At 42.6% G+C, this 21,871-nt stretch overlaps 1 protein-coding gene across 1 annotated transcript in view; it reads right to left on the bottom strand.

The window, feature by feature from the left end:
- Positions 1-12,150: 12,150 nt before the first annotated feature.
- Positions 12,151-21,871, bottom strand: part of shisa6 (shisa family member 6) — a 57,688-nt gene continuing 47,967 nt past the window's right edge. Inside the window, exons 5-9 of the mRNA XM_070851616.1 lie at positions 20,049-20,111; positions 18,741-18,761; positions 15,627-15,779; positions 13,245-13,348; positions 12,151-13,017 (exon numbers count right to left, since the gene is read on the bottom strand). Coding sequence (XP_070707717.1) covers positions 12,151-13,017; positions 13,245-13,348; positions 15,627-15,779; positions 18,741-18,761; positions 20,049-20,111 — 1,208 coding nt within the window. The remainder of the gene's footprint in view (positions 13,018-13,244; positions 13,349-15,626; positions 15,780-18,740; positions 18,762-20,048; positions 20,112-21,871) is intronic.

Raw genomic sequence — 21,871 nt, 5'->3', positions numbered from 1 at the left:
AACAGGGTCGAGGTTTAAATTAATTTTAGAACAAATATTTTAAAGCTATGTAAGACGATGGAAGTTTTGAAAGAAGAAATCGTCTTCCTACAGGGTTTTGCTGCAACAGCCTTACTTGGTCTGATCTGATCAGTAGCTTATGGTGGCTGATATTAGCTAATGTAAGCGAATAGATAGATGATGTGTGATTACTAAGTCACTTTACTGGCTTTGTGACTCACCTCTACTTGTGCCACTGTTACACACCTACGTTTCAGCATTTGATTAAACATTTCAGTGGTTTCACCACAAAGTAAAACAACATGTCTCTGTCTATATACATCGAGGAGACATATTCCTGCGTGGCGCCATTCCACTCGGGCGACTTTCGAGGGTGTGGTAACGTAACATTATATTAAGAGCTTACACGGCCATTAGTGGTCAGCTGGAACTAAACGTGCTAGCTGATTAGCTCATTAGCATTAGTGCTAGCTCAGTACATTCAGTCGGAGGTAGAAGTGGTCCCTAGACGGTCTCCGCATTCCACCCACTCACAATCACGTTACCTTATGATTGGCGTTAAACCACCTGACTCATAAAATCTTTGGAAATGAAGGGGGGGAATTTAGTGCCTCACTATAAGTAGCCTCCCAGGGGACGTGACGCATTACTTGTCAGGAATAAAATCCAAGGTCTGACAGAGAAAACAGGAACAGAGAGCACCAGCATGAGAGATGAGATCGTGTTGGAGTGTTGCAGTCTCATTTTTATTTTATTTTATTTTTTTTTTTTGCCATTCAAGGATTCCAGTGTGTAAAATTGCCTTTAAATGCAGCTCCCTGAGCCTTCAGTAGTTGAAGACTTAATCACCCATGACTAGTTTGTAGACTTTGTGTGTTTGAGGAGAAATTCCTGTAATATCATGGATCTCTGCGTCAGTTTTTGAGGAGGTGTTATGAAGCTGAGGCCGAATATCACAGAACAAATTTAACTACTGGATGAATTCACACATTTTAGCCAAATTCAAATCTGTTAAACTACCTTTGCTGTGTAAACCTTTTCTGATGACATAATCATGCCTTAATTGGCCATATAAAGTATATATTTTTCTATGTATACAATTAATTTTACATTGATTTCCACTTTTTCCCAGAAAAAATCCTGAGTAAAGATGATTTATCTTGGCGTTCCAGAATGTGCATTTGGTTTTATTTTCACATACTCAATATACCCAATTTTACTGCCAATGTGCTGTCATTCCCCTATCTCCCATTTCCAGTCTCCAAATCCTGCTTCTTCTCCTCCAAGTGTTTAGACCAACTCTCTTCCCCTCTCTCTCCTCCCTCCACTCTCCCCCATTTGAGATTAAACACCCCTATCCAAAGCAGAAAGTATAGAGTCTCACTGAGATATCCCTCAACAGCATGTACAGTAGATGCATACACTACAGCGTAACCCAGCTCTAAAAAATCTCTTCCCCTTTCTTCCTTGTTCTCTCGCTGTCTCAGCCCAGGTTCCCGAGCATCTCCTTTATCTGGTTATCGGAGAGCTTTAACAATGCACTCGGAGATAGAGAGGTGTGAGGAGGAGCAGATGAGAGGAAGTAGGAGGAGGAAAGCAATGATGCAGGGGTGAGGCAATTTATGGAGAACTCCCACATTGCACTTTCAGGTGGCTTTATGAAAATAGATTCTGCCTGTGTACACATGCAACCGCAGTGTGGCTTTACACAGGAGAAACATTTTGGCCTGTGGTGCAGCAGTGCTGTTCTTACGTGTTGAAATATCACACGCTCGTCCAATTGTCTCTTTGCAAAGCTGTGACTTAGTTACGGTTGCTATGCCTGTCAAGCTTTTAGGCACATACAGTATGCAGTTTATAATCATGTCTAGAAATACTGACTTGTAGCATAGTAATATAGTCCACACACACAAGTAATCAATTTTGTTGATAGAAATGACCTGAGTCATTCTACAGTTCATTGAAATCTTCCTCCGTAGCTCTTTGTAGTGTCTCCAGGTGACATGTTTTAAAGAACCCAGTAAAAAAGCCCTTATATATGCTCTTGACAGCTTCTTAGATAGGATCCCACTGAGAAAATGTGTCTTAAGTTGCTGTTCATGTCTAGGCAAAAAGTCAGCATTTTCGTCAACTAATGATCCACATAGAAGTAAAAGTAAAATGTATCATGGAAATAAAGGAGCAGCATTGTTCTTGCTTTGCAGGATGTAGCTAGCTAGCTCAGAATTAGAAATGAAAATGCTTGATTATTTTTTGTTTATTCATTCTAACCTAGCGTCAGCTCTGCTTGGATGCCTACTGTAGTGCAAGACTAGTCTACGGCCATGCGAGCAACCCTGTGATGCTGTGCTGAAAGTCACTAGATGACTTCTTGAGGTAGTCCAACATGCTAATGTTTGAAGCTTCCCTTAGAGCTAATATTAGATTTAATCTGTTCCTTACAATTACCTATTTGTGGTTTTGGTTTTTGCAAAGGCTCAAAAAGGGAACCTACCTTCCAAATTGTAGCACCGGCATCTGTGTCGTTTATTCATGCTCGTAAACTGGTGCAGGCCCAGAATATGAGCTTCTCCTTTGACTAAAGTGTCCTCCAGCCACCCCTGCAGATCAACTGCTGTCCTGGTGTGGCATGAAAAGCCAGATGCATAACAGCCCTCCAGAGCAGCTAATGATGGGGCTTTGCAGATTGCGGCAGCCGCCGACCCCTGGTCTCAAAAGGCTGAAAACAGTGTGGAGAATCATATTTCATATATGTAGGTAATATGAGTGTTCTTGGCATGCTACTGAGGAGAGAATGCTGGAGTTGAGGGGGGATCTATCAAAGGGTTCATGCTCAGAATGGAAAAGAAGGTACCTTTAATCATTTGCTTGTGTGAGACGTCAGGCGGTTGCTAGGTTACAGGTCAGTGCAGAGAAGCTACTGATGCGAATGCTATAGAGATGCCCTAGTCACTAGGGCCTAGTGTGTACAATATGTAAGAATGCAGAGTTCTAATTTGAAATGTGATTGCGTGGACCACATGTGCTTTCCGCAGAGATCTTCTAACAGGAGGGCAGTCTAAGTATCCTGTGGTCTTTTGGTTAAATACAGACAGCTATCATTATTTTCTGTCAGCCTTTTCTTTTTCTCGGATGAATCTCCGCTGCAAAGCAGTCATTTCTCTGCTGTTTCTACACTACACTTCCCAGAGATCACTTGTCAGCCAAGCAGTGGCTGACAAGTGATCCAGTGGCCGGCACAGTGGCCGGTGGCCGGATTAGCCACTCGCAGTCCCGCTACAGTACGAGGGCCTCGGCTCTGCACCGCTCCTGGCTCCTCACGTCCTGCCACAGCCAGCAGTCAGCTGCTGTGCACACCAACTGCGAGAGGAGCAGTTTTTTGGCGAGGGCTGGATACTCGGGTAATTAGCTTTGACAGAGCTGATGAGTTGCTAATTAAATGTTTATCTGAATCTGGCATCTGTCGTAAAACAAATGTCTGTTAGTTGCCTACAATCTGTGGATTATCACGAATAACTGGGGCTGGGTCCTGCATGTGGTGAGATAAGCTGAGAGAGGATAGTGATTTGGGGCACGTTCTGAGCAGTCAGGCAGAAACTAGTCGCAGCAGCAGCAGCAGCACCTACTGTGTGCATGTTAGGAACTTCCTGTGATTCATAAATTTTCAAAATGGCTGTACTTGTGTTCTAACACGCACTGAATATTGAATATTTATTACTTGTAACTACAGTTGTTGCAGTTATTATTTTTGTTGAATTTGTTTTTCAGCCTGTGTCGGTCCGTGTGAAATTCTGTAAATAGATTTTAGAGATATTTGAAGAGACAGGTCGACGTCAGCAAAAAGATATATCTGTCTCTGAGATTTCACCCTGAGGTGCTCACAGCATTGGAACATAAATGAATGTAAAAATGTAATGCTGAAAGACGTATCTCTCTAGAAACAGTGTTGGAGTAAGAAAAACCGATAAAACATACGACAAAATGCAGACAGTCAGACACAAGCACGTATGAAGAACATCAGAAACAATCACACACATCTCTAAAAATGTGCAAGATTAGAAATTCAAATTCATCCAATGGGAAGAGACTTTCAAGTTTACTGTCCTTTGATGTTTATTCCATTTACAAGGTGCAAAGGGCCGATGGCGCTCTTAAACAAGCTCAGTATTAACTGGTGCGTTAACCGAGCGTCCTGCAATCTATTGCAGACCCGCAATCTTCTCTGATGAACAGTAGTTAGACGTTAGGGTGATGTACTAAAGCAGCTCCCCGCAGCCACCAATGTCACATATATAAGGTAATCTGTTAATATAATCATTACCCTCTCAGTATTCATTCCTCTGCACTACTTGCATTCTAGTTTAGAGTTTAGAGAAACGTTTGACTTGTATGTAGAAATTGTATGTTGTTGGTTGTTGTTGCTTTTTATGAATATATACATTTAAATATACAGTACACCTATTGTATGTACATAATAGTTATATGTTTATGTTGATTTATCATTGATGACATTGATAACACTTTCAAATTGAGATCAAATTCCTTGCACGCGTACACATATTTGGCCAATAAAGCTGATTCTAATAAAACTTGTAGTACATGTGCGAATACAACATTATCTATCATAAAGTATCAGGTCTCTATCAAGGGAACTGAAACACATTTGTTTTCGTACCGTCTTTTTGAATAGTATACTCCAGTAGTATGGAAAGATTGATAACTATTTTCATCATAGTTTTTATTCACCTAAATATACAGTACTGTGGATTCACAAAATGCGTGAGCAAACAAAAGAAAAAATCAAAATCAAATCAATATTTGCTGTGACCACCTTTGAAGGATCATAGTCTGGTCTGTGATTAACCAGTTATAGCAAGCAGGTGCTAATGATCATCAGTTTCATATGTAGGTTGAAACACAGTCATTAACTGGAACAGAAACAGCTGTAGGAGGATTAAAACTGGGTGAAGAACAGCCAAACAGGTCATCATGTTCAGACTGAGCACAGCAACAAGACACAAGGTGGTTCTACTGCATCAGCAAGGTCTCTGCCAGGCAAACATGTCAGAGCAGACTGGGGTTTCAGGATGTGCTGTTCAAGAAGAAGCTCAAAGAAACAGGCAGCACTGAGGACGGTAGTCGGTGGTCGGCCAAGGAACCTCAGTGCAGCAGATGACAGACACATTATGTTTACTTCCTTTCAAAATGGGAAGATGTCCAGCAGCCATCAGCTCAGAACCAGCAGAAACCAGTGGGACCAGTTACACCATCTACTGTCCAGAGAAGTCTGGCCAGAAGTGGTCTTCATGGAAGGATCGTGGCCAGAAAGCCAAACCTCTGAGGTGGAAACATGGCCAAGCAACTTCACTGTGCAGAAAAACAGAAGAACTGGGGAGCAGAAAAGTGGCAGCAGGTGCTCTGGACTGATGAGTCCAAATCTGAAACATTTAGCAGCAGCAGAAGGCAGTTTGTTCACTGAAGGGCTGGAGAGCAGAACAATAATGAGTGTCTGCAGACAACAGTGAAGCTGGTGGAGGTTCTCTGCAAATGGAGTTGGGATTTGGTCAGAGTTAATGATGTCCTCAATGCTCAGAAACACAGGCAGATACTTATTACACAATCCCATCAGGGGGGCGTCTGATTGGCCCCAAATGTATTCTGCAGCAGGACCCCAAACATACAGCCAGTGTCATTAGGAACTATCTTCAGCGTAAAGAGGAACAAGGAGTCCTGGAAGTGATGGTGTGGCCCCCACAGAGCCCTGATCTCAACATCATCCAGTCTGTCTGGATTACATGAAGAGAATACATCCACAGAAGATCTGTGGTTAGTTCTCCAACATGTTTGGAACAACCTACCTGCAGAGTTCCTTCAGAAACTGTGTGCAAGAGTAACAAGGAGAACGTTTTCAAGGTAAAGGGAGGTCACTCCAAATATTGATTTGATTTAGATTTTTCTTCTGTTCGCTCACTTTGCATTTTGTAAACTGACCTCAAACCCTAGCCAAAACCAAACCTACAGATTTAATAAGTATCTAGCACTATTTATTCTTTATGTATAGCCCTACACACCATTGGTGTCTTGACATATAACCCCCCCCCAGAAAAGCAGCAGTTTTGTCTCACTTACTCACTTGGATTGTCACTGTGTTATCTTAACTATAGTACTTCTGTCTGCGTTGTGCATCTGATGATGATACTGATGTCGCAGGGTCAGTGTATGCTGCACTAAAAAGATGGATTTCACTGCCAGTCATTCTAAAGTGCAGCAGGTAGAAGTGATTGAGGAAGAAAAATAGCAAGAGAGAAGCATGATGACTAAATCATTGTTTCATAGAGAGAAAAAAATAATGCCCTTGAACATAATGCAGTTGAACTTAACTACATAGTCTACTGGATGTCTGCTCAGTACGGTGGATGTGTCGGCAGGGGTTGGACCCCTGTCATGTTCTTTTGGCCTTTTTCAAGGTATCCACAGCAGCTTTAGTTTAAATTTTTTATTTTTTTTTTTAAAAAAGCCTTTTTACAAGATTTTGGTTTCGGACCTGTCACCTTTTTCATCCGTCTTGCGTTCTGCGGGCCAGAAGTGAGAAAATGCAGCAACGTTTTTTTTGGTTGAAACTACATCCTCTGAATGTCACTGGAAAACTTTCTGAGGATCAAATCTGAAAAGGAAAAAACCTTTCTATTTCAAATCTAGATATGACTATCTCTCTGACAGCGCTCGCTGACAGCACCACCAACACTGCAAAAGGAAAAAGAAGTACAGAGAGTGCAAACTAAATTTTTAACCAACTAAATACTCCTCCTGCCCCCGGACCATGTTTGCATTAATAGTGGAAGAGACGGATAATGAAATACATTGTTGAAGAAATGTGTGTTGTATGAAATGTGGAAAGACAGTTTGAAAGCTGCTGATTATTTTATGGAAAGGCCGGTTCCTGCCCAGTTTCCTCCTCTTCCCTTCACTTTGGTTGCAGTGCTTGTTCCAGGCTATCGTAGCCATCTCACCTCTTACGCTTCGGCTGCTCCCCCATCCATAGATTCTTTTTGATTGCAGACTCATATTTTCATTTAAATGCTGATGGGCTAGAGGATCAGTGTAAATTGGAAACCCAAACTTATTCCAGTTTTTTCTTGTCCTTTCTTTTCCTTGTGTGTTTGTGGAGGAGTGCAATTGCAGGCGCCGTTGTTTGCTGTGAGAATTGTCGTTCGCACCCATGGATTGTCATGAATTTAAAGAAGGTCTGAAATTGCACTGAGCAGCATTAAAGTCAACTATATTAATTCAGATGTCAAATTGAAGCACTGCCTCAACCAGCACTGTAGCCATATATCACGGTGACACTGTCAGTTAAAGATGTGGGTCTGGCTGTGGCACACTGTCTAATAAGGTGTGAGACCCTCCACCTCTTTAAAATCAAACCCTTTCAGTTAGTAGATGGGAGTTGTAATTATACAAACATTTGTCTGAGGAGGAGCTGCTCTGGAGGCAGAAATAATGTCATTGGCTGTAGTACACCTCAGTTGGCAGGGACAAAAAGGATGCTCGTTAACTGGAGGTTATGAAGAAGAAATTGAATTTACAACTACCTTAGCAACTATTCTCAGTAGAAGAATTACAGCAGTGCAAATCACAGGATTTTATGTTCAGTGGCAAAGGAGGAAGTACAGTCATTTATGCTGCTACAAAATCTTAAAGCGCGCTCCAAAGATTTAGTATTGCACTTCCATTAAGTGGGAGGATTGAGGAGAGACAGATTGAAATAGAGTGCTCAAAATCAAAACAGCAGAGGCCGAGATATCAGGATTTTTAGTCTATGGGTCAAACTCCAGAAAATAACACCTCCCGTGATGCAGCTCATCACAGTTGACCCTCCTTGCCAGTGCCCGCACTTTTCAAACACCACACCTCACAGTGTGAATACAGGCTTTGTGTTATAAATCTGTCGTCTCTAAACCCAAATCGAGATCATCCCTGACGACGTAATCATACATTTTGTCAAACTTAAGGAAAATTCCTCCCGACACAAAAAAGTACGGAAGCTGAGAGGTGTCAAAGAAGCTGCATATCCACAAAATGCAGATTCATAAGTGAAACACTGTCTGCGTGCTAGTATGAGCACTACCACTATGTAATTGTCACAAATGAGCAATATTGTTCAATGTCTTTATATTTTCATATTCATGTACTCTAATGTTAGCATTATGTCATTTAGCTAACATTAGTCATTCAGATGAATGTAACCTAAGCTGTACCCATGTACGGAATCATAGATGGTGTAGTGTTTATACCTAGAGTACATCTGAACCCCCTCTGAAGCACATCTTTGGTACACTATGATATAAGGTGACTATTTAGCTCATTTTGGCAAAGGTTGACAACACGTTAGTACGGTTGTAAGGACTAAGGCTGTGGGTAGCTTTTGTTGAAATGTGCCGGATTGTATTTTTGTGTGTTACTGTTGTTCGGATGATTAAGCTAAACAAGCTAAATTGTGCTACCATCAGTTGTCACTTGTTGCCATAGCAATAGTAAACAATCACCAGGCTGATGGAACAAAATCCGTTGTTTATGACTTCCATTGAAATGAGTTTTGCATTCGTGTTGTGGCTTTTGCTTTTGTGCTTTCAGTTAATGTTCTAGTGTTTTTCTAATTTTAGTGTTTTGGATATGCAGTTCATTCAGCACCTCTCAGTCACCCTACACGGACGTTATACCACAGTTTTCTCAGGCTGGGTAATATTCTATATAACTCTTATGCATAAACTACGCCTGTATGTTTAAAATGGGTGGACTGCTGCTGTAGGTAGGACGTTTGGGTGGGTCAAAGAGCGTATCAGTCAAGTATATAACTATATCAGGAGAGGCCTGCATTAAAACCAGGATACATTTGGTTGAAGAGGTTTTTTGTTTTGGACGTTCAGTAGATGTCTGTTTTTATACTGCTACAAACAGCCTTCAGTAGGAGATCGAAGAGCATGTTCTGATTTTCAGGTCGAAGCACATCTAGAGATCTGGGTTAAAACTAGGATTAAAAAGTGAAAGCTTTTGATTTCAACCAAGTACATGATTATACAGTTAGTAGAAAACCCCTGCTCTTCTATGCAGCAATGAGAATTCTGATGAAACAGCTAACCCCCTTTAATAAATGCATACACAAATGTTGACGTAAACCAACAAGTGAGCACATAGAGTAAGAAAGATGGTTGGGATGGTGGAACAAACCGTAGCAGCAAACTGTATCGGCATGAAGGAAACGGCAGGGTAATTGTCTCCAACCAATATAATAATAGTAGAATAATAGAATAATAGTCTGTAGGTGAAGAAGCTGATGCCGACCAGGGAATGACCCCGTACTTCATGTCATTGTGAAGGCGTTGCTAACTACAGTGTATACTGGCATATGGACATTGAAATAATCGGCAATTGTATGGTGAGAGGCAAATTTAGCCTGGACATGTCCTCTTTTGACCAAATCAGTGGTTCATAGAAAACATATGAATTAAAACCATCCTGTCTCCTACTAACAGGTAACACTGGCTACATAAAACAATCATTACAATACAGTTTTTTTTACGGTTTTTCTTGCACCTGAGGGGTGCACAGCGTAGCAATGCTGAGCCTAAAGCCTAAGGGTTTATCAGTGTCACGAGGGTGGCGTTCTTTTAACCTGGCTAGACAAGTTCAGTGTTGAAAACTTAACGTGGTCTGGAGGAGGTTATATTCAGAGTTACAGCTTGCAGAAAGTGCTGCCCTCTTTTCCCTGACCATATTCTCTGTGGGTGAAGTAGCCCCTCAGAGAAGAGAGAATATGATGCACTGTGTATGCGAGTCGTGATGCAAACTTGTTGAGCCATACATTAGTAATGTATGCATTGCGTTGCCATGGGAATCTACCACATTAAGTCGGTGATGCAAAAAAATCTGTAATGTTACACACACAAACAAGCAGATCATCCATACACTGAATGGTGACAGCTCGGCAGCTACAGACCGCTGTGGGTTATGTTTTTATGCTTGGCCCTGAATAGCTGCAAAGTCCGTTTTAAACTGCTGGTGTTGGTAATTATTACATACGTTAGATATGCCAATAAAATCCCTTTCACATTGATTTTGCCAAGAACTAAAGTGTTTACCACGTCTCCATTATGGGACAGAGTCGGACCTAACTGCACCTGAGTATGTTTAAATATGCTGTATTAAGTAAGACCTCTGCAACGTACAGCTGCTACTTTAGAAACAGACACGAGGCAGAGAGTGCACCGTGCCTTATTTGCAACAACAGTTTTTATAGTCTTCATATTTCTCCATTATAACAACCCATTCCTCTTGACTGAAGTAGCAGCCCGCAATCAATCACTTCTGTTTTTATTGACAGCGAATGTGGTGAATATGTGCTGGCCAAGATGTCAAACAACCCCTTTTTATGTGAATTTGCAGAGAGCCTAAAGCAGAGAGCCTGAGTTAACAGAGGCAGTTGATAGCCACCTTTGTGATGCCTGTTGTGAGTTTAGGGTTTGTTGAGTTAGCTTATTCTAACAAAGAACTTGCTTCGCAGTCCACCCCTCAGGTCAGTAAGACACTTGTGTTGTTGGAAAGCATAGAGAAATTACCTGTTTTTCCATTTCGCTTGGAATTTAGTTTGTGGTTTCCCTAGACGGTAAACATACCACTAGGCTGTGCAGCCAAACTCCCTCATTACCTCGAGCCTTACAGTGATTCAGTCTAAATGTATTTCATCCAGGAAATCTGCTTCTGAAATTGAACTCAACCAATGAGGTAATTTGTTCCTCCACTGCAAAACAGCTTACTTGGTGAATGCTCTACTTCAAGAAATACTGTTTACTGGTTGCATACTCACAGGGGGTAATGTGGTGCATCAATTCTTTAAAGCAAACGCACAACACAGACATCCCTCAAAGAACAATGTTGAATGCTTAGAAAAATATGAATGGTTTATTTGACCCTACTATAACAAGCATTATAATCCATTTCCATGATGTTCAACTCCTCTGATGTCAATGGAACATAGTCTACATCCAAATATGAACAGTGGTATATCTGTTATCAACAACACATTCATTCACTTCTCGTCCTACAAACAGTTTTGCAAAGACACACACAGTATAGTATTAATTGATCCTGTCAAATACTTGGTTAAGTGGGTTTCTATTCTGAACTCACAAAACAGTGATGATTTATAGTTGTTTTTTTTTAAGAATCTATTGAAAACAGACAGTCTAATACAAAGTCCATCCAGTACAGACTTGTCCATAATACTGCTTCTAGAATAGCTTATTTACAATCGTCTACTGGAAGCAAAAAAAAACCTGCCATTGCTTTAAGAACAAAACAAGCTAGCCATCACTATTGAAACAGAAAAACGGAATTAAAAACAGAATTTTTTTTATTGATTGTGCTTTGTAACCCACAAAACCACTTCGTTTTTAGAAATGGAACATCTGTCAGAGGCACCAAATAGAAGTGCTAATAACATCCATTTCAATTTCTCTCATTGAGATTCTCTAGAGCTATGAGTAGGACAGGGCGTACAAATGGTTGTTTTTTATTTATTTATTTATATATTTATAAAGTTATAACAGGCTCATCCTAGTTCATCACCTGTGGTGGTGTTGTGTAGCACAACAGAAGTCACGGAGGAATCGGTCTATGTGTTTAACCATGCAAAGCCCTTTAAGATTTGCCAGAAAAGGTCACAGAGTAGATTTGCTGGACAAAGGGGGCAGAGAAAGGCTTTAACAGACACAATCAGTGTTTTCTCACTAGAACATACACAGAATGAGGCCGTAGCCTGTGGATGAATCGGGTAATCAGGACAGTGGAAATAATAGTAGGCAAGTTAGCTGGATAATATCACACCCTCTGCATCCACAACCCTCTCTGGCTTCAGATCTAGCTGGGCCCGTGTCTGCAGTATACAGTGTAGCTCGTTTGTCCCGGTCTCTCACAGTAAGCAAGTGGATATTCTTGGTCCTGGAATCTCTGACTTTGCAGGAACCTCAGTCAAAGAAAGTGAAATCGCCACCGTCCTACTCTAAAAGAAGGCCAGTGTACCCAGCAATCAACCCCATCCGCTGGCACACAACAGTGCTTCTGCCTGTGCAGTTCAGGTAGTCCTGGCTGCCGTTACACAGTCACCTCAGTCTTGCTGCCTGTGCGGTAGTGCTGTGGCTGTTGTTGTTGTTGCTGCTGCTGCTGCTGCTGGTGGTGAGGTGGGATGTAGTGGAGCTGTTCCACAGTGTGAGTCCGTCTGGAGGCAAACGCCTGCCTCTTAGATGCTGTCTGGTTCATAGCTAAAGTGTTGGAGTGCCCACTGCCTCCTGCTCCCGAAGCCCCTCCGCCGCCATTGTTAGAGGCACTGGGATGGGAGTGCATTTTGGTCATCTTGTAGCGATCCATAAGAGGCGTGGTTGGTATGAACACGTCTGTGTGCGAGATGGCGCGTGACATTGACATGTCGCTGCCACGAAACCCGCCAGAGATGCTGCTGACCATGCCGCGCTTTAGCGACATCATCAGCTTGTCCGGGGAGAGCAGAGGATCCTGGGACAGGAGGCGATCTTGTGAGTACAGGCGATCTTGTGAATAGAGGCGGTCTTGAGAGTAGTGGCGGTCTTTTGAGTAGAGGTGATCCTGCGACAGGAGTCTGTCCTTGGAGTGGATGCGGTCCTTGGAGTACAGGCGATCTTGGGAGGTGTGGCGGTCCTGTGGAAGAAGGCGCTCCTGGGATCGAAGACGTTCGGCGGACAGAAGCTGTTCGTCTGAGAGTATCCTGCCTCCATACGGGGACATACCATTAGAGGACATGCTGTAATCCTGCTGTGGGGCCTTCTGTGGGGACAGGACGCGGTCCTGGGACATGGCCCTCTGGACACGCCGGGGCCTCTGCCTCTGCTGAGACTGCTGCTGTGAAGACTGCGACTGGGGAGGGGCCTGGGAGATGGAGGACAGGGGGGGCTGACTCTGGAGCTGCTGCTGCTGCTGTTCCCGATGCTGTTGAGCAAAAGATGAATGAGGTGAATTTATCCACATGCTGAGGGGTAAAAGGCTCTTCCACCCACCACTGCAGAAAGGACTGAAAGAGCAACTGTAGCTTCTAAGAAATTCAAATCTGGAGACTCAGAGATAGCGCACTGGCTTCGTCTCATAGACGCATAAAAGCAAAGAACATGACCTTGTTTAGACACCTGCACACTTATACCAAGCAATTGTGTACCCACCTGGTCTTGACCAATTTTTAGAACATGCAAGGGAAGAGTGCCTCTCGCTGCCAGGTCAGGCAGGTGGCGCTTACGAGTGTAGTAGTCTTCGACTTCTTTATCTGCTGCAGAGGAGATGGGAATAAAAAAACAGAGGCAAGAGGTGAAGAGGAGATTCAGAGACTGAAAACAAGAGAACGGGTAGGTGTTAGAATGCAAGGGGAGAAATCGGATAAAGTGGGATTGGAGCACATTGCACACAATGCAGAGAAGGGTGTTGGCGGAGCCATCTGTGTTTCACCTTTCCAAGCTCATGGAGGGGAATAGAAAATAGAGACAGAGGAATTGCAGTCAGAATGTATTACATGCTAGGCACATAACATCCACACATCCAGGCTTCATCTTGGATTCTACAGGCAGCTCTGGCTGTGGGGGCAAACTTTTCAAAGGTCATGTGAAAGTCTGTACACAAACATCATCATATCATACAGACATGGAGGGAAGCACGCAGACACCTCGTATAGACATGCCGGAAAGCTAATTATATTACTGCACAATCACATCACGTTGAGAATTGCAAGTGTTTTCATGTCCTTGAGTGAGTGTTTTATCCTTCCTAGTGTGTACAAACAGCTATAACATGCATTTAGAAGCAGATCAAAGAGACAAATACATTTCCAGAGAGGAGTCTAGGAGTGAATGTCGCATCAACCTCATGCCACGCAACACAAACCCATGCATAAAGACTTGTTTTTGAATACATAACCACACACGTAGTGACAAACATTTACAAAAAACATCAGACAAAGAGACAAAATGCAGCATAAATCAGTGAAAATGGGAACATTTATAAGTCCATTGTTACGAAGAAGCTACTTCTTTATTCCCTCTGAACACCAGCATGAATGTTTAACCATCATTCTTAGTCTAAGGTGAACACTAATGCCATTTAAATGATGGGAATAAATCCCGGAGAGCAGACCTCTCCACCTTATTCAGAATCCGTAGATGACTCTGAGTTTGAGCCTTACTTTTTCAATAATGGGTGCAGCATTGTGCACGCCACCTGTCAAGATTACACTCAGCCAAAATCCCCTTCAACAGCGATCCACGGGTGCTTGCTGCAAATCGATTCATTATGAGAGATAATAAAAACAAGATGTTCCTTTCTCAAGCATAATAGTCTTCAAGATCTGGGCAGGGCATTGCAAACTCATCAACCATATTACCGTGGAGTGAATGAATAACTCGCGATGTATACTGTCCTCCACTGCAATGGGCTAAATGCTTTTCTTCAGTTTGATACCAATTTGCATTAATAAGCAGTAGCATTCTTCTCTTTTATTATCCCGACAATGAAAACGCTTGCTCTATCTTCCCTCCAGCACAATCCAACATGATCTATCAGTGTGCAGACACTAGTTGAGCAACAAAAAGAAACTGCAGAGCCTTTTGGCTGTTTGCTGCAACAAATAATTTGCTTTGGAAGCAGAAAGAAAGTTAGGAAGACTGAAGGACACCGCCTAAGGATATTTTTCTGTTTTAACACCGTCTCCTTTGTAGGTTACTATCTTTGACTATTGAATTCATTTGGCTTTTTTTTTTTAACCGCCTATCAAATACCATTATGTTAATACTCACGAGCATTTTTCAAGCAATTAGATGATAATATTGTTTTGTTTTTTTGTATAATGGAGGACCAGTAAATAGCACTGCACCCTGCAAACCCATTTAGCCGTTTACTTTGAAATGGTGCCTGGCAGCTACGAGTGGGAGCCAGTAGTGGAGAGAGCCCTGACGGGATGAGTTGTAGATTGTCATCCTTCACTTTCACTGCAAGCCAGCACTGAAGTGGGGCAGTCATGATGAAATTACCCAAGCCTTAAGGAATATTTGCGTTCCACTCGGAGAATATCATGAGATGAGACCTCATTACGCAGCAGAAATCCAGCGTAGCACCGCTAAATCAATACCGAGCCGGGCCAGGCACAAGAAGCCGCTTAATGTACTTATACGCTCCAAGAGAAATAGTGGCTGCAGCCTTTAAGTGGGGACAAGGGAAGCATGGAATCTCAATGTCTCATAGTTTCTTCAGATGACTTGGCGGATTTCATGAAGGATCAGAGTTGAGAAAAGGGTTTCTGATTCAGATTCAAGGCCCTCTACATCCACTGAAATGTTTACTCAATGGGGAGTTGCAAAGATCTCCAGAAACACGTGTATGGTTACTTTTTTTAAGTCCTTAGTATAGAAAGCAAATGATTTTCACAGTTGAAATACTTCGGAGCCACTCGGTAATCCCAGTCAGGAGTCGGGAAAGCATACGTAATGCAATATCTTTTTCATGCAGGGCATCAGGGCAGGGAGCCTACTCTTGCATTAGTGCAGTGAACTTGGACCTACTGAGTTTCTTCAGGGACGAGAATCGGCTGAGGTCGGCTTTGACGGCCGCCTCATAGGAGGGCGGCAGGTGTGACAGGCTCTGGAAGGAGCGTGAGAAAGACAGGTCGTAGGGCTCCGTCTGTGAGGTCAGGATGCCGCTTATCCGATTGTTTTCTGGAGACACATACATACATATACAGACACAGAAAAGGGAAGAGAAAAATGGGCAGGCTGGCTTCTCCTCAACACCCCCCTCACCCACCACCGCGGGAGAGAGAAAAAAAAAGACAGCCAGGATGAGACTGTCATGGAAGACCTGCTGAGGTAGAGAAGGGAAGATTGAGCTGGAGTTTTAGTCTTGCAAATATTTCCCAGAGGCAGAGGTGCTCTGAAATAACCTTATTAGTATTACGGAAGGATCTATGATTGGATTGAAGCACAGTTTTTATTGTGCAAGTATATTCAGGTTAAGATATTACAACGCATTCAGATCTTTCTTCAGACCTCTTTCTGGATACACTTAAGAAGCGAGAGGTGTAAATAATTTGTAGCTACTGCTGAGGACACACAGAGGACAGAACAGCAACTTAACATTTTTATATACAAGGCTGTAAAGGCTTGTTGTGTCGCATTGGGTTCAATAGCTTTTTATACGCTCCCGTTATTTTTCATGAGTTACTTGATGCCAATAGTGGATGTCCCAATATCTCCAAGTTTAACTTAGAGATACTGATTCCTTAAATTCATGAGCAAACTGGGTTACGTTCAGATTTATTTAAATGGCTTACATGTTAGTATGAAATGAAGCCCCTAGTTCAAATAATCTGCTGCAGTACATTTGTCATTTTAACCAGCAAAAGTGAGCGTCAGTGCTTGCTAGACATGAGAAGCCTGTTACCTGACTGTTTGATACTATTGTGTTTTGCTGATTAAAAAAAGAGGAGAACTACAGACTTTTAGAAGAGGTTTATTAGCCTGGAAGTGCATCCAAAATGGATACAATCATAATCTAAGCCTAGAGTCAAATTCTTCACTTGGACTGTTCTTAGGACAAAAACTAAATTAGAAAAGGGACTTAGTACATCCCCATCAGTATCACTATATTTTGCTGGTGTGGAAAGAGCTTAGAACCTACAGTTAGACACATTAAGAAGATAAAATTGAGACAAAATGTAATTTATATTAAATATTAAGGAAATCAAACAGATATACTGCCTGGTCCGACATATTTCTGAGGGGTGTTTGGGGGAAGTTTGACGTAGGACCTCAGTATTTCTAAAATCCTGGCTGCTAGACTGTATATAAAGCCCACAACCAGGGCTGGTTGAAGGCTTTATATACAGTCTAAGGTTGGTATCACAGGCACTAGGACATCACTTATTTCTTATCCTGAGCTTTAACTCAGCCAAGGAACTGAGTGTGTCAGCCTCTGAGAAATGGTTGCATATCTAAAACTCCAACTTGCCGGTGGCAGGGATGGGGGAGAGTGTAGGCGGTCACATCAGGCACTCAGTGAGCATGTGGTGCAGGACTGACTTGACAGGTGACGCGGTGGTTTGACGGGAGGAAACAGCGGTCCAAAACAAGAGACAAAAAGACGAAAAAGCAAAAAATGAGACAACACACCAAACAACAGATGTGTGCTGGAGAGTGACCCTGCTTGTGACAGTGCTGTGATGTGATCTGGGACGGAGCAGGGAGCAGTGCCTGCGCTGGCTGTCGTTGATGTGACGTGATATGATGCCAGGAAGACGCATGGGTGGGAGGGGGTGGGGGGGGTAGGAGGGCAGCGACCAGACCAAAGCCCTCTGTTATTCTCGCTCTGGTCTTTCTCTTTATCTCTCTTTCTCACACATGCACACACACAAACATCCGCAGTCTGTCCCATTCACCGCCGTCATCCTTGCTCTGTCAATCTTATCTGTGCTACCATGCTGCCACCCACTTTCCTTCGCTCCTTAATTCTTTCTTGTCCATTCAGTATTCCCCTCTCTCTCATTTTCTTTCTCGCTCCTGCTCTATCTCGCCTTCCCCAGTGGGCTGTGAGTCTGTCACGCAGTGCAGAGCAGTGGGCATATGGGTGCGGCTCCAGACCAGCCTCCAATGGACAGATAAAAATAGGGCTTTAGTAACTGCTGCAGGATGGAGAGAAGGAAGGAAAGGGAAAGTGAAGAGATAGAGATTAGAGAATCTAAAAGGGGGGAAATGAGACTGAAATACAAGAAGGAAAGAAAATGGAAGGGTGAAAAGAGGAGGGGAGCTTAAGAGAGTTGGACGGAGGGGTGACAGCAGGGGCGGTCGACAGCAGGGGGTCCTGGGAGCTGCAGGGAGGGGGTTCGAAGGAAGTGAATGATCTGTCGGTGGACTGTCTGCCACACTGCATCGATAAGGGGAGAATCGACTCAGACTGTGGCATGCTGTTACCTATCTCAATTGCAAACACATTTCACTGCTTCATCACGATACAGTACAACCACACAGACCTGGCTCAAATAGTCTTTGCAAATGCTAGCGTGTGTTTTAAGGACAAGTCTGGTGAATAATATATTTTTCTTATTGCCAACAAATCCAATGCGAAGAGCAAAGCCAACAATTTACTGATCCCACTAATAAGCATTGGCCCTCTAGCCAAAGCCTGGAACTGGGCCTGGACCGTTAGGGATTACATGAGCTTCTTTGAAACTACATTCGTGACCCCTTGTCAAAAATAGAAGTCAGTTGTAGCTGAGTGCCGCAAACAGACGAGGAGAGTCAGAAAGCATTTAGAGATGGACGGACACATCACTGGTCCTGATCTTTTTGTGGACAATAAGAAAAATATAGAAGAATATATATTGGACTTTATAGCCTCAGCTTTTGTCCTGTATTTTCACAAACTTTTTAGCGGATCAAAAGGGTTCTTAGACTTTTTTTTTTTTTTTTTTGCCCTGCATGAGAAACCGCAAATGTTCTTGTTCAACAAAGAGTTCTTGGCAAATGCTACTTAAATCAGGTCTGAAAACACACCGGTTTAAGTGGTAGAAAGGTCGACACAAACGTGAGGTCGGTGTGCGTGGTGCGTGTGTACACAAATGTGTGCTGGGATGTCATGAATGAGTTTTTACACTAAATCAAAGGTATGTATGTATGACTTACCACGTCTCAATGATCGGTGAGCTACCAAACCCAAGTGAAAAACAAACATTTCAGAAACATGTTGATGGTGAGAAAAACATAACCTACAAAGACCTACTCCACACTCAGCATGACAAGTACAGAAAATCCCCCCCCCCTTAAAAAATAATTCAAATCAGCTTTTACTTCCTGAGGCATGTGATGTACACTTAAGTTTAGGATTGCACATTTTCTGCTCATGATTCGATGCTGTATCTCCTACTTGTTTCAGTTGCAGGCTGCTGGGGGTGGGTGGGTGGGGGTCGTAGCGGGGAGTTTTATCTAGAAAATACACTGTGTGCTGAAATTTCAAGCCTTTCAGGGGGTCTGTGATCAAAGTCTGTGTTAGATGTGTTGTTGAAATGGATTTTTCATGTTTTCCATAGATCTCCAAGGCATTTCTGCATAGTTGTGGTTTGCTTATCTTTCTCTCTCTCTCTCTCTCTCTCTCTCTCTCTCTTTCTCCCCCTCTCTTTCTCTGTCTGTATGTATGCGTGTGTGTGCGTGTAAAATGGACCACATGGTTAATTATGTCCGTAAAGAAGAGGCAATTCTGGCTGCAGAATTCAAGCCCCTTAGTGCCAGAGAGCGAGCAAGAATTATATTTGTCGCAGAAACAAACAGAATATAAATCAAGTGGTAAGATCGTAGTGATTTAATAAATACAGAAGACAGTGAATATTGAGCTTACAGCCTCCTTTCTTTCCTTTTATCTCTGCTGTCTTTCCTGTCTCCAGCCTCAACCTTGCATCCTTATGCAACCGCTACTCTCCACATCTGCCAGTCTGCGACCCCGGGCCAGCCTCAGCCCGCTCACACAAACTAGTGGAACAAACAGCTGCATGACATCAGTAAAAATCAGTAAAAAAAAAAAAAAAACCTTCACAGTGATGCACCACACGGGGAGCATGAGGTCACTGCCATAACTTTAGTTCTCTGGGATATCAGCAGGGAACGTCGCAGGTCTCTGACTACATGAGGACAAAACCTTAAGTTCATCCTCATCCTCATTCCCTTTTTAAAAAAAAGAGATGGACGGCAACTGCGGCCTATTCCACGTACAGAAAGATGTTTGTGACTATGGGATGTGACACTTCTGTGATTCAGTCTTCAACGAAAAAGCCTCATTTTCAATAACAGAATGGATTTGCAGTGGGGCGTATTGAAAAGAGGACAATGTCAATGGTTTTTCACACTATATTCACATTCCTGCCCACGTCCAGGCTTGGTCTCAAACACTGAACTGAACTGGACACTTGAGTATTCCCCTCTCCATCTAGTGTGTCTTACCATTCTTAGGTGTGCGTGTAGGGCTACCTAGAGCCACATGGTTATAGTTGTGCTGATGGGTACCTGCAATGACAAAAGCAATGAAAGATCTGTTCAGGGTCCATGAGGAATGTTATGTGTCAGCACATATACAGACTGCTAGTAATGTGAGGGCGACAATTAAAGGGATAATTCACTAAAATGCGGTTGCCTTTTGGTGGCATTTTGAAATGTGCGTTTTATATAATTCACAAAATACAGATTTATGTAGAGATGTGTGTGCATTGTAAATGGACTTGCATAGCGTATGCAAGTCACAGTGCCACATCACCAATATACAGTTGCTGGCAAATTATTGAATGGGTGAAATATCCCTTTAATTTCCTCAAATGAAGGGAAGAAACATAAAGAGAGATGAGAGAGATTGTGAGATGAGTGGAAGTACGGTAGGCGGAGCCCGCTGTGACCTCAGATTTATCCTGCAAAACGTATTTACATCAAACAATAATTCAGAGAATCAGAGGCTACAGTACAAACCTTACAGATGAGAGGAAGAAAAAAAAAAAGACAGGAAGAAAAACAACGAACAAAAACAGAGCTGGATAGAATTTTTATTACATCTTGTCCTGGAACACACTGGCCTCCATTTTCTTTTGAAAGTTTTATATAAGCATTATTTAAGAGTGCAGACAGCGGCTACATTGACCGGTGCAGTCACCATGAAAACAAATGTGGGACTTTTTAGAAGCCAACACCGTTTAACTGAAGAAACCACAAGCAAACAGACAAAGCACAATCAAATGATACTCTTTTTTTTACCACCATGGCAACAAATACATTGCATTTTGAAAATAATGCCTCATATTAATCAAGCAAAGAGAGCAAAGAGTCACATCCACCAATATGACAACGTACACAAAGACGCATAGCAGATGGAGTTACAAAGTGGTAGAAGTAAAGGTAGCAGAAGCATTAGTGTTATTTTGCCTGCTTGTATTGTTTGCAGACACATCCTCACCTGGCCTCACACACTCTCACACAAACAGCTCACACCCACACCTCACCCTTTGTTTTTCTGAGAATCTGTGTAATCCACTGTTTGTTTCATTGTTTCAGTGTTTGTTGGGAAGTGTCATTTCATGTAACAACGCCATAGAAGTTATGACCATCAAGTTTCGTCTGTTAGTTTGGCAGACGGATCAAAACACTACAATACCCATGAGCCTCAGACTATTGCAAGGAAAAAACACATAAACTAGTGAGTGAATCAGAGCTGTTGCCAAAAAAAAAAAAAGAAATGAAAGAATCCTGAAAATCAATGAAGTAATGGTGCCCCTTGTGTTATCTCGTGCTTCCATCCGCTAGCAGCAGTGCACATCACCAGATCTTAAGCCAAGCATATGGTTGCTATCAAAGTGCACCTTGGGAATTGTAGTTGATATGTAACATATTTTTAATACCCTCTAGCTTGTACCTTCCACTGTTTGTCAGGACCATTAAGAAGCAGGTATTCCGTAGTGCTATACACCTAGCATTATCCGTCCAGCTCCAGCAGTCATCCAATTAGAACGTTAAGACAAAACAATGCAGTGAAAGTTCAGATCAGGAAAAGTATGGAATTATGTAAACTCATGATCCACTGCTGGACCAGTTTGTAGAATTTAGTGGCACTAGCGGTGTCCGAATACCCCTCGCCTCACCGCTCCCTTAGGAGAAACGAGTATAATCCTTCATTTGTCAGAACTTGGGTTCTCGTACAACACAAAACACCGGCAACCACTTCTCCTTCTCCTTCTCCTTCTCCTTCTGCTTCTCCTTCTGCTTCTCCTTCTCCTTCTGCTTCT

This window comes from Pempheris klunzingeri, chromosome 20, assembly GCF_042242105.1.
Source record: "Pempheris klunzingeri isolate RE-2024b chromosome 20, fPemKlu1.hap1, whole genome shotgun sequence".
In the NCBI taxonomy this organism is placed as follows: Eukaryota; Metazoa; Chordata; class Actinopteri; order Acropomatiformes; family Pempheridae; genus Pempheris; species Pempheris klunzingeri.
Note: the sequence above shows the minus strand (reverse complement) of the source record. Positions and strands in the feature narration are given on the sequence as shown.